The sequence below is a fragment of the Oenanthe melanoleuca genome, chromosome 5, assembly GCF_029582105.1.
Source record: "Oenanthe melanoleuca isolate GR-GAL-2019-014 chromosome 5, OMel1.0, whole genome shotgun sequence".
Lineage (NCBI taxonomy): Eukaryota > Metazoa > Chordata > Aves > Passeriformes > Muscicapidae > Oenanthe > Oenanthe melanoleuca.
Genome location: NC_079339.1, coordinates 25,784,420 through 25,797,426, shown reverse-complemented (window position 1 = coordinate 25,797,426; position 13,007 = coordinate 25,784,420). Strand labels below are relative to the sequence as shown.

The 13,007-nt window shown below is 38.8% G+C and overlaps 1 protein-coding gene across 1 annotated transcript in view; it reads left to right on the top strand.

The window, feature by feature from the left end:
- LOC130254085 (cytosolic phospholipase A2 epsilon-like) overlaps nucleotides 1-11,896 on the top strand; it is a 33,652-nt gene extending 21,756 nt beyond the window's left edge. Inside the window, exons 11-21 of the mRNA XM_056493311.1 lie at nucleotides 156-193; nucleotides 1,663-1,798; nucleotides 3,645-3,781; nucleotides 4,924-5,146; nucleotides 6,059-6,173; nucleotides 6,961-7,098; nucleotides 7,373-7,480; nucleotides 8,188-8,379; nucleotides 8,842-9,011; nucleotides 10,063-10,249; nucleotides 11,124-11,896. Coding sequence (XP_056349286.1) covers nucleotides 156-193; nucleotides 1,663-1,798; nucleotides 3,645-3,781; nucleotides 4,924-5,146; nucleotides 6,059-6,173; nucleotides 6,961-7,098; nucleotides 7,373-7,480; nucleotides 8,188-8,379; nucleotides 8,842-9,011; nucleotides 10,063-10,249; nucleotides 11,124-11,332 — 1,653 coding nt within the window. The 3' untranslated portion in view covers nucleotides 11,333-11,896. The remainder of the gene's footprint in view (nucleotides 1-155; nucleotides 194-1,662; nucleotides 1,799-3,644; nucleotides 3,782-4,923; nucleotides 5,147-6,058; nucleotides 6,174-6,960; nucleotides 7,099-7,372; nucleotides 7,481-8,187; nucleotides 8,380-8,841; nucleotides 9,012-10,062; nucleotides 10,250-11,123) is intronic.
- Nucleotides 11,897-13,007: the final 1,111 nt, after the last annotated feature.

Sequence of the window (13,007 nt, the reverse complement as noted above, 5' to 3'; positions counted from 1 at the left end):
AGTGAGGCTTTGGTTAATTGTATAAAAATAATGTCCTTGGCCATATGATTTCTTGTTTGAGAACCACCTCTCTTATTCTGGTCATTGCCCGAGCTTGAAGGAAAGAAATGTTTTAAAATTTGGTAGTAATTAACTTTGCCTTTCTCATTTTCCAGGATAATTCATTTCACCTGTGCTTGACAGCAAGAAAATGGTAAGACAGCCTCTTTTTGTCCTATCATCCAGGACTGCTGTCACCTAGTTATGTAGGGTTTTTCTGAGATAGGTGCAGAGATGAACACTACTGTGTGAGTGCTGTATTGTGATCACCTGGGGTGAGTGCAAGTCTGCTGCAGTTACAGGAATGTGTAGTTCAGCATGAGTTCTGTGAGCCTTCATTCACATTAAATTAGTCTGCTTTATGCCTTCTATTCTCACACATTAATAAAACTCTACTATTCACATATTAACTTTATTTCCCATTTATGCCAAGAGTCAGATCTGCACAATGGCTGAAATAACCTCTACCAGTCTTAACTTTGCCAAATCACCAAAATAAATATAGGGTAGCCTGGCTTCTGTCCCTTCTGCTTTACTGGAATGGGAGCTGAGACCTGACCAGCTGCACCTCTGGCAACCCACTTGTAGGGGCAGAATTGCACCAGTGATAGGTAAAATTGAAGACAGTGACATTTTATAGTGCAGCTGAAAACTTCCTGTGGTTCACAGCACCTTCACATGCAGAAGGAAAGCAAGGTGGACTGTCACAGCACAAGGACTTTGTATAAATGGAGAGCTACCTGTACATCCTCAGCCCATAACAGAATATATTTACATGTAAATTTAACAGACACAGATATAGAAAGACAGCAAGAAAAATGTTAATCTACTGCTAAAAGAGTTGTTTGGGTTTTTATAGTTAATTCATTTGTCCTGTTTTCAGGACAGGGTTTGCAGCCACCAGAGGGTGATGTGACCCAGAAGATTTGGTCAATATTTAGTGTTCTTAGTAATAAGTGTATATATGTTGCTGTAGGCATTTAACATTAGCTGCAGTTTGATTGGGTTTGCAACTTTTTTTCTGAATTTTTTTTGCTTGTGCTTCATACTTCTTGAGGGACAAAATTCCATGTGTATGCACACATGAAAAAAAAGTGATGGATATTCTTGTATATTTGTAGAATGAAGCTTGCAAATGCTTATCTAGGAATATGTTCAGGACACAGGTGAAAGGCTGGATTTCCCAAGACAGAGGCTGAGCAGGGGGTGATGCTTCATCACATAACTCATTAAAAGCCTCACCTTAAATGCTGTTAGTGGATTGTCAAAACCTGAGAACAAGTGATGATGTCATCACTTGAATTTTCCTGGATGTCATAGAGATAAACAGGATACAGAAAAAAATACTTCTGAAATTACTCCTTTTGGTGATCTTTTCCTGACTTGTGTGTCTTGTCTTTTTTTCCCTGTTCACAAGAGATTTAAAGTACCTTGGAAACTCCTTTTCACTCTCACTGCTGCCAGTAGAAATGATTTCTTTTTGTTTTTCTTCTTTCCTTTATCAATAAGCAGACTTGGAAATAACTTGTTTTACCGATGATTTATTTTTTTTTTATTACCTGCCCTACAGATCTTTGAGTGAGCTCTAATTGATGTGTGCATTGGTTTATCCCATTTTTCCAGCTCAGGAGACCTGGACGTGCGCTTGGGGTTCAGCCTGTGCATGGAAGAGCAGGACTTCCTGAGGAAAAGGAAGAAATATGTTGCTGCTGCTCTGAAAAAGATTCTTAATTTGGAGGAGGATCTGAAAGAGCATGAGGCAAGCCAATACAGTCCCTGGTAGCAACTGCTCTTGGCAGACCAGTGCCTGGCTCACAAATTCAAACAACAAATAAAATCCCAGCTTAATTGGTCCTGCTGATGTGGGCCAGACCTGGTCACGAAGGGCAAGGCATGGGCATGAGAAGCCTGTTAATGTGGCAGAACAGGGGAGGCAGGATAATGTCTTTACAGACCCAAAAATTTCTCAACAGCTCCTTCCTGTTTATTCTGGGTATTGCTCATGAGTCTCAGGAGCAAAATTTGTATTGGGCAGACGTGGAACAGCTGGGGGATGCTGCCTGTAAAACAAAGCACCTTAATACAGAGACAAGGTGATGGTCATGGCACCTGTGTAAAGGGTTTTGAGAGGAAGAAACAAAAATTTTCACACAGACATCAGAATAAAAATTCTTGGAGTGGTTTCTGCAGCAAAATATTGTTGGGAAAAATGAGGGATAGAATGAAACCATCAATCTGGCAAAGAAGAGTGGATCTCTCAGCATCACTGAGTTGTAGATGAAACAGCTGATTGTAAGTTTAGCTGTGTCACTCTAGACCCTATTCCTGCCTCTGTAATTGAGTAATAAGTTTTGCATCTGCTGATGCCTAACTGGGTTGCTGAAAATGAGAAAAGTACAAACATAGCAACAGCAAGAACACTCTTTAGCTGACAGTTAAAAAAAGAGTGCTGTGGGAAATATGATTCAAAAATATTAGTTTGGATTTCAGAACAGAGAACAATACAGGAGACAAAGTTTTCAACAAAGCTGGAAAGAACATTTTAAACCATTTTTACACAGCTGGGAATTTCCTCACACATAGAAAACTGTTTTCTGAAAAGATCTAATTACTCTGGCTCTCCTATTCATGTGTTTAGCTTGACAAATATGGGAAAATATCCCCTCTGCCTTATTAACTGACTTATATTTGAACTGAAAAAAAATTCTTAGAGTTTTAACTTATAACAAAATAGATTAGAAAATGTAAACTTCAGAATATAATTTTTGGAGTTTATTCTGAATTTAGCTAAGATTATGGGATTGTCCTTGTTCTTATTTTATAAAATTTCCTAGATTTAAGATCTTAAAGAGTTTATGGTAGGAAGAACAAATGTTTTCTCATTTTTCTGTGCTTTTGTGTTTTTTTTTAGAGCAGGAGAATTAATTTCTTCATGCTCTATTCATTGACTTTGGAACACAGATTCCTTTAAGAAATTAGAAGCTAATACTTGAAAGTTATAAATAGACATTTTCCATGGGGTGTGCAAGCATCCACACTCTGGATGCTAACGGAAGCAAAGGGTGTGCTAGATCAGGAAAAGATTAGGAGAAGAATAGTCTGTCTCTTCAATTACACTTGGATGTGGAGGGGGAAACCCTATCAATGACTGTGCTTCAGGACATAAAGTAATTAATGGCCTGGGGCCAGGAAGGCTCTGGCTATTGTGTGTTCTGGCTGATTACAGGGTTCTGTGCGTTCCTCTGTGACACTGGTCATTGTTAGAGGCACAATCACGGATCCCTAATCTGCTCCGGTGTGGTAAATCCTGTATTTTCTATGACAGCTTCTAATAATACACTTTGAGATAAATTCCAGGGTGATGAGGTTGATTTCCAGTTGTTTGTTAGGTAAACAGCTTTGCAACCCATCTGAGTGGGTAAGACATGAGCCTTCCTCCTGCAGCGGTCAGGTGGTGGCAAACAAGCCTGCAACCATCACATCCTCTCCATGCCAAGTAGCATCCCTGCTTGTACCCATGCCTGTGGCCTGGTTTCTGCAGCAAGGGCTGTTGGTGTCTAACAGCTGCACAGCTTCTGCCCCTTCTGCCTTGCTGTGTTGAGCAGGTGCCCGTGGTGGCCATCACCACCACCGGGGGAGGAACGCGGTCGCTGACGGCGATGTACGGCAGCCTGCTGGGGCTGCAGAAGCTCAACCTGCTCGACTGCATCTCCTACATCGGCGGTTTATCGGGCACCACATGGTGAGAATGGCCCTAACTAGGTTCATGTGATCCCAGTGGCTCACACAGCACTTAGCAAAAGCATTTCCATTCTCCCCACAGTCTACTCTCTGTCCACCTGGAGCAAAGGAACAAAACACACTGAGTAAGAGATCAATTACCTCACTCATCAACTGCTTTTGTCACCACACTGACTCAGTCTATGCCTGACATCTTCATCTAAATGCTCTATTCCCTTTTCCTATTTTATCAGCTATACCTTAGACTAAATGCAATGAATTTGTCTTTAGACTGGAAATTGAAGAAAGATGGGAAGAAGAATTTATGCCTGCCATTTGCTGGTTATTCTCACTTCCATTTTGGATTTACAGTGCATCTCCCTCTGGTAAAAGATGTATTTGGGGTTAGAGGAATTAATATTGTCACAGAAAGTCCAACAAGTGATATCAAGTTACTGACCTTGGAGAGACTGCAGATATAGTGGCTTGTTGTGAAGTGCTCTTTTCTCCCAGTGGGCATAGAGCAGATGATGTCATATATAAAATAACTTAAGTATTTAATCAAGTAGGTTCGAGATACCCCCCATTCCTCTACACCTCTTTGGAAGTGGAGAACTTTTTTTTCACTGAGTTATGTGTCACTTTATGTAAGTCCAAACTTCAATGGGTAGGTTTTTCTTTTACTTCTCTGTATGTATGTGGAGATCTGAGTGTATCTGTCAGTGTTATGATTTCTGAGTAAGAATGGTCACACGAGGATATGCCCAAAACTTCCCGATTTTCTTGTTGGCACAAGGTGTTAACAGATCTATGGGAACAAATGCAGGACTAGAGCAGAGTAGCAGTGATTGCTCCCTAGAATACTCCCCAACTTCCAAGAAATAGATTTGATGAATACTTGTGGAATCTTTGAATTTAATAGCCTTGGGTCTTGATTTCGTTTCTCCCATGAATTTCCAGATAATTTTTGAGCCCATTTTATCACATCCAAACCAGGAGATCCTGGAGGTTTTGTTTGCTCCTGAGAGTGTTTTAAGTGTGTTTGCTTTTAAGTTGTGAACCCCATTAGCATTAAGAAACAGGAAAACCAGTTGCACATATGTTTTCTGAAAGCAAACCACAGCCTTACTCCTCTTTCATTATTTTCTACTACTATTTCTCCAGGACCATGGCAAACTTATATGAAGATGCTAATTGGTCACAAAAATATCTGGAGGATGCAATCAAGGAAGCTCGCAAGCAAGTAACCAAATCCAAGATCTGCTGTTTTTCTCTGGATTGTCTGAAGTACTATTATAATGACCTGATGGAGAGGACTAAAGAAGGACATAACACTTCTTTCATAGACCTTTGGGGTCTTGTCATTGAATCCATGCTACATGATAAGGTATTGCTCCTTTCTTCCACATAACTGCTGAGCTTCTATAGCTAGTGGAGAAGGAAAGAAATCCTGGGATGCCACTCAGTACTGGTGATGCAAATAATTAGTTAAGCAGTTGATTAAATATTCTATATTCAGATTCAGGTGATTAAAACACTGCTTTAGATTTAAAGAGAAGTTGACCTTGAACTGAAGGAGTCATGTCCTACCAGTCAAAGGTGTTCTTTCTCCTTAAAGAAAGAAGTACCCTGAGGAAAAATATTTTGAATTGTAAATAAATAATTTTGAACATAAAATATTCTGACTAGAAGAGGCACTTAAAAGTTTGAAATAATTTGTTTCTCTAGCATAAATGAAGATATGCATTTATAACGTGACCTAGGTATAGACTGCATATGAAGATGGTTCACATGGTGAGAAAGACCATTTTCTAAATATGATATCGAGTTTTAAGAAAATTTGTTAATTTAAAAATTGTGTATCTTAAGCAGTTTCCTTCTGATTTAAACTTATACAATGAAGTTTTAAATTGTCATGTGCAATAGAATATATTCTTGAATAGGCATATATTTGCAAAATACCTTAAAATATGATCAATTCTTTGCTAAGACCCAGCCAAGGAAAGAACTTTACCTTTCACTTAGCTGTATGATTTTTCCTGGAACTGTTTTTTTTCCCTTGCTGGATCTATAATTAACGTCTCTGCATATCTCAAAATCTGAGAACCCATATGGGGTGTAGCTGCTTCTTGTGGGATATTTGCCAAGTTTGGAATATCCCATGGCAGTTATTTTGGAGCAATCCAGTTACCTAGGAATGGAAAGGAGAACTTGGATAGGGCTGATAATTCACAGGATATTATTTGAAGTGCAAGTTGCTTTTCACCTCATTCTACTAACCCTTTTTAATCAAAACCAGAAAGATGAGCACAGACTGTCGGACCAACGGCAGGCGGTGGAAAACGGCCAGAACCCGCTGCCCATCTATGTGGCCATCAACCTCAAGTCCAACTATAGTGCCCAGGCTTTCAGAGGTAATGGTTATGATTTAGATTTCCTAATAAATTTATAATTTAAATGATCTAAACTAAGATGATATGGATATAATCAGCTTTATTTTTACAAGTCTTTTCATTCTAATTGCAAATAAAACCTCAAATAAGTAATTAAATTTTCAGATAATAGCGACCAGAACTTAAAAAAAAATCCAAATGTGTTTAGTGTTTAGAATTTGTGTTCTTTGTTTTGTTAAAAGTGGAAATGTATTTATACCACAGAAGATGTCAAAGTCATAGTTCATCCTGTCACAAAAAAACTTGTAATGAAACAAATTCATATGATGGCTCCACATGGTCTTATTTTGAACAATTAAAGAAGAAGCTTTGAATTTTGGGGCCCAATGTCAGAAAAATCACTATTTCCTCTTACTATTAATTTTCACAGTATTTGTTTTGACATGAGCAGCTAAGTACATGACACAAAGGGAATGCTAAGCTCTCTGTCACTAGAGCCCTGAAGGAAACAAGTTATACATGAACAGCACATACTAAGATTAACTCTATTAAGGGAATGCCTGTGGTTTCATGCAGACCAGGGCTTTTCTCCTGGAGCTTGCTGTATCACAGCCTGGGACTGCCCTGCCACAGTGTGGAAGGACCTGATGGCATCAGTACTGCTGGCAAAACAGACATAGCCATGGCTGGTGAATGGCATGCTGTGAACTAGCCAGTATCTTCCTCACTGTTTGCTTCCTGGAACTCTTCTGTTTAGTGTTATCTAACATGTTATTGCTTTTTCATGGTCTGGCTGCTGTTGCCCTAGAGTGGCTGGAGTTCACTCCTTATGAAGTTGGTCTGCTGAAATATGGAGCATCTATTCGTGCAGAACACTTTGGAAGCCAATTCTTTATGGGAAGGATGGTGAAGAAGCTCTCAGAGACTCGTATCTGCTATATGCAAGGTGACTATGGCCTTGGGGAAAGGTGGTCTGCTGGAGAGACAGCTGGCATGGGCAAGCACATGGTCTGTGGTGGACAGCACAGGGAAGACACCAGCAGGAAGGTTGAGCAGGTGTGAGTTCACATTAGCAAGGACCTCTTTACAAAGGATGCCCACAAAGGTATCCATACAGACAGAAAGGAAGTATCCAATGGGAAGAACTGAAGGTATGTATCAATTAAGATTCTTCTGAGGCCACTCCATCAATCAGCTTCTATTCCTCTTTCATGTTACAGGCATGTGGAGCAGTATATTTTCCATAGATGTGATGTATGTCTGGAATTTGGCTGCTGATTCAGAAGATTTCTGGTGCAGATGGACCAGAGATAGAGTAAAAGATATTGGTGAGATATTAATTTTTTTTTCTCCACTGGAATATATTGCTTATGTTCTAATGCATAAAGATGTCTAATGCATAAAGAAATGCTGTCAAAGTCAGAGAGTAAAAGTTGAGGAAAGAAAAGCAGATTATATCAACTAAGGAATTTTTTTTGCCTGATTTAAAATTAAGTTGCACTTCTTTGCAAAAGCTTTGTAAAGGCTGTACCTTTTTCTGAAGGTTGTACAGACACAAAACCAGTCTCCATCATGCATATTAAAGTTTTATGAGAAACACATCTTAGGACTTAAATTAGGATATGAACCTGTAGTGACTGGTCTCCTAACTTAGCTGATGTTGCTGCTGGGTGACACTGACATGCATTCTGAAGGTGTCCTAGTGACAGGCCTCCTGTACATTTTGGGACTGCTCTCTTCCCTCCACCACATGCTGCCATAGAGGTGGCATCATTTGAGGAAGCTTAGAGTGGAAGGTGGTGCTTACTGCCTGGCAGCCTGCTGCCTGCAGGTAGCTGGTCATTTAATTCACTGTCTAATGCTGAATTTTATTTGGTGGCATAGACCTTAAGGGCTTATAACTGTTTGATCTACCTCTGGAGTGGGAGATTATGATACCTGTCATTAGTCACTCCATTTTAAAAAATACTTTCATATTTAAAAATAATTTAATAAAACTATCCTAAACTTAAAATGCTTTCTTTCCATCTTGCAGCAGAAGAACCCTTTCTGTCTGTGAATCCCTATGAAGTAGACACGTGTCTGTTCACCCCCTCGAGTGTGCTCTCCTCTACTCTCCGAGATGTTTTAACAGGACGTCCAACCATTGCACAGTATCCCAATTTCATCAGAGGCTTCCAGCTGCATAATAAGTACCTGGAGAGTGAGGGATTTTCTACCTGGAAAGGCACAGTAAACCAGCATGTTTTTCAGTATATTCTAAGAAGGTTTAGGTTTTGGAATTCACTTTGGATTTCCAACAAAGAGGAAGAGACGAGACTGGCTTCTGAAATGCAACTTCTCTCTTTACAAATAGAAAACCAGAAAATGAAAGCCAGATCTGAATAGCATTTCAGTTTTGCTGGGGGGTGTTGAAGGGTGAAATTATATCTGGTCATCTAGGGATTGTGTTCCTGTGGATAAAGTGAGCTCAGCCTAAGCCAGCAGCAGAGATCTCCCCTCTAGGGCTAAAGCAGCCTGTGGTGCCTAGGAAGGAGGGAAGGAAAAAGCAGCAGCACATCACTTACTTCTGTAAATAAGTACAACTAGAGTGAGAGCAAAACTCTCAATTCTTTATTCTTTACCTTCCTTCAGAGGAGAAATCAATCTTGTGTTTTATTTGTTGTAATAAGAAATAATTATGTTTCAGACACAGTGATAGACTCCCTCCCAAATAAACTGATGGAAACAGCAGACAATGAGCTCTCCCTGGTTGATACTGGCTTTTTCATTAATACCAGCTACCCACCACTTTTGAGGTCGAAGAGGGAGGTCGATGTCATCCTGCACTTGAATTACAGTGGAGGGTCCCAAACACTGGTAAGAAAAGCCAGGGTATCTGAGATCCTTTTCCTTCATGGTCTTTTGGTCTCTAGCACTTGTCAGGTAAACCACCTGCCTTTTCAGTTCTGGAATGAGAATTAGATTATTATTATTATCTAATTTATCATATAGATCATTAGGTAATTTATTTCTCAGTAACTAAGAAGGATATTGGAAGACAATGATGGATATAGGCATTTTTAAATCATCAAGGTCTTCACTGCGGTGGAACCAAGAGTTTTGAAAAACTGATGGATTATATTCTGGATTATATTATAAACTGATGGATTGTTCTGAAACTCTGATACTGATTTTGGTTATCCTTTCACTGAAGAAATTACAAAAGCTATGAAAAGTCCTGACAATATTTTAACAGACTAAACGAGAAAACCTGTGTCTCATACCAATCTTGGGCAAACTAAGTGGCTAACTGATTGATTAATAATTAAAATAATATAATTAGTGTTGCATATATAATGATAATAGTATAAAAATAAACATAGGTTTATAATAAATATAGGTGTTAAAGTTTTTTTTAATGAGGTCATAAGGTATGTTGATAAGTGTATTAGTTAATAGGGAGTCATTATCAAGCAACACCAATTATGCAGAGGACAGAAAGATTAGGAAAGTTGTAAATAATGAAGAGGTCAAGACAATGCTGCAGAGTAATCTGGACTGATGTGTTCCTTATCCATTCTTGCAGTTTCTTTGCCTTCTTCTTCTGAACTTATTTCAATGGAATTATAAAATTAGACCTGTGGCTTTTGGATTAATTTCCAAGTTCAGAGAAAGGGACTGTTTTGTAGTTTTGCCTAAAGCAATGTGGAAAATAAGATAAGTTGCAGTGTCTAGTGTGGTTATGATAGTTTCCATCTGAAATTTAATAACTTGCCAGGGGAAGATACAAACCTCAGAATATCCTATTAACTACTGGAGTTTAAAATATCCAGGTCTCTGGATCAGTTTTGATTGTTGTAATAATTTTATATATATATTTTATATATATATATGTATTTTATATATCTATCTTTTTTCATTCATCCAGCCTCTGGATCAGATTGCAAAGTACTTCTCAGAGCAAGAAATTCCATTTCCTAAAATTGAGATAAGTGAGGAAGACAGGGAAAACTTGAAGGAGTGCTATGTGTTTGAAGAGGCTGACAGTCCACAAGCTCCAACAGTACTTTTTTTTCCCCTAGTAAATGACACCTTCAAGAAATATAAAGCTCCTGGTGAGTCATCTATGATAGCAATTTTAATAAAAAGTTGCTTTCCTAGTGAATTCTTTCCATTTCATATCTAATGTCTCACTGTCATCTCTGACCTTTCCAATGCCAGCTTGGGTCTCACCAAAACAACTGGTCTGTGTCAGTATGTCTGAACTGTATGAACTCCAGAATCTTTTATAAGCACTTGAGATGAATACAGACACTTATTTCACAAGAATTACTAGGGACAGTATGAAAGCAAAAATTCCAATACCTGTACACCATGAGGGGTAGGTTCTCAACACAAGATGTTTTACTCTGTCAGTCACTGATGCTTGCAAACAAAGATGAGGAAAAATATTCTGCTGGTTTTGGTGTGAAGCCCTTTCTTCCAAGTTTTTTTAACATAATTAAAAATACTCTCCCACACCAAGGCTTGAGTGGACAGAGGTCTTTGGTTTCAAATGAAAGATGTTCTCTGAGTGCAATAATTTCTCCTGAACTTTCAGTGAGGTGGCTATTGTTTTATCTATTTATCTATTTATCTATTTATTTATTTTACCAGAGTATCTGGTTTCCTTTTTGCTTGTGCTTTTCTAGTTTGGGTAACAAAGACTATGTTGTCCCAGCAGTGGTCAAGCATTGCTTGCTAATGTTCTACCTTCAAGCTGTTTGAGTGATGTAAATGTCAAATGATGTAAAATCATATTTGGACAGAAGCTTGATCCAGATGCTGAATAATACAGTGCTACCAGCACAGTACTTTTACTTGCCTCTGGCAAATTATATCTTTCCTTCCAAGTCTCCCTTTTCTACCTGTAATTATGTAAATACTGATAGGAGCCACATACTGCAATAAAACCTTATTGGTGCATCTCCTTGTGGTTTGTCCCTGTAGGTGTGGAAAGGAGTCCTGAAGAGATGGCTGAAGGCAAAGTTGATGTCTCCAGCATCCTCTCCCCATTTACAACAAGAGAGGTGTGTTTCAGCGAAGAGAATTTTGACAAACTGGTGAAACTGACGGATTACAATGTCCTGAACAATGAGAAGCTGATTATTCAGGCCTTGCGCCTGGCAGTGGCTCGGAGGAAGCAGCGCAATTATTGATTACCACACACATCTCCTGCCATGGGATGTCTCTTGGGCTGTCTATGGTTTGGTGAGGTCAAGGTGTTTGATTCTTACCAGTGATGCTTGCAGTGGAAATCACATGGTCCTAAGGACATTCTGGACTCTACCCTGTTTACATGGCTCTTCAGACAAACAGATTGGAATTTACCAGTGGTTTAATCCAAAATGAAATTTAAAGCACCAAATTTTTTTTTAGTTTTGTTACCAAGTTACTTTGCTGACTGTTATATATATTCAATATAAATTATTGTAATGTTGAGGAAGATAATAATGAATTATGTGACACATTAAAATTTTTATCAAAGTAGTATTTATATGGTTTGTTTTCTACATGGCAGAACAACAATGCTTGAACTGGAATTTTTTTCATAAATAATCCATTGTGCTGATCTTGCTTATTTAATTATTGAAGGTTGTCATCTCTGATTTGATTGTTTGTCCACTATGAGATTTTTTATTTAACTGTCTTCACAAGTCTTTAAGTTTCTAAAGTTAGTATCAGTGCTGTTAAAATTTATACAATTTTCACGATCAATAAAAAATTACCCCTGAAGTGGATCATCTTTGTTTCAGCAGATCAAACATGTCCCCTCTGAGCTGCTGTTCCCAGGACCACTTACATTCAGCCTAAGTAGTAGATGTCTTGCCCAACTTTCCCTCACTCTGCTCTTGGAGTTTCTGCTGACTGTTCTGTCTCACTCATCTTTACCTGCCTTTACTGTTCCTGAAGGATGTTCCTTGTGATTTCTCCATGTTTCACAAGATGGGAAGTGGCTGCCAGCTGTTTGCAGAGAATAGGGCAGTGCAAGAGACTCTTTTGGGATCCTTTCCAGAGATGCCTTTTGCACTGTTCAACTCTTACAGGCCAATGGTCTTTGCAAGGGTTGTTCTGAGATACTGGTTTCTCATTATCCAAAATTCTAGAGGTCTTCTGGGGGACAATAGCTGCCAGACTCCTCTCACAACTCTCCAACAGGCAGATCACAAGCTCAGTCTTTCACAACATCAGCCTTGTGCTGTGGAGCTGTGATTCATGAAGAGATTAGTCACAGGAGCTCAGAAAATGTTTTGGATTATCTTCCTTTGGTTAATAAAAAACTCCCACTGTTGTGAGGAAATTCAGACAGTCACTAGGGCAGAGTTAGTTGAGATCAGGATAGTCTTGACTATCATCAGAAATGGCAATTTTTTTAGTATGGAATGAAGTTCTAGGTAATGGATGGTGAAAAGTATTATTTGATTTTTTTCCTGAAAAAATAACCAGCTGATGGGGCATCAAAGGCAATATTTTTCACTTATGAGCATGTTCATTGTGTTCATACACCTGAAATTCTTGAAGGAGCATGGTGTAACCCTGTTTTCAGGTACAATATTGTATGTTTAAATCTAGATTATTGTCCCTCCATGTGTGAGGCAGCTGTGATTGTGGTTCTGCTTCAATACATTAGAATAGCTGTTTCATGGGATACTTCTGGGTCCTTTCTGGAGATACCTTTGGGTTTGCTGTCATGCTTCCCAAACCTTTTTGCAGGAAGTGAGAGACTAGAATGGAGGATGTTTCAGTCTATTTTACAGGGTAAACTTGCTCAACAGTAGGATGGAAAAAAGCCAGGTAGGTGCCATGCAGCCTGAGACTGATTAACACTGCTTT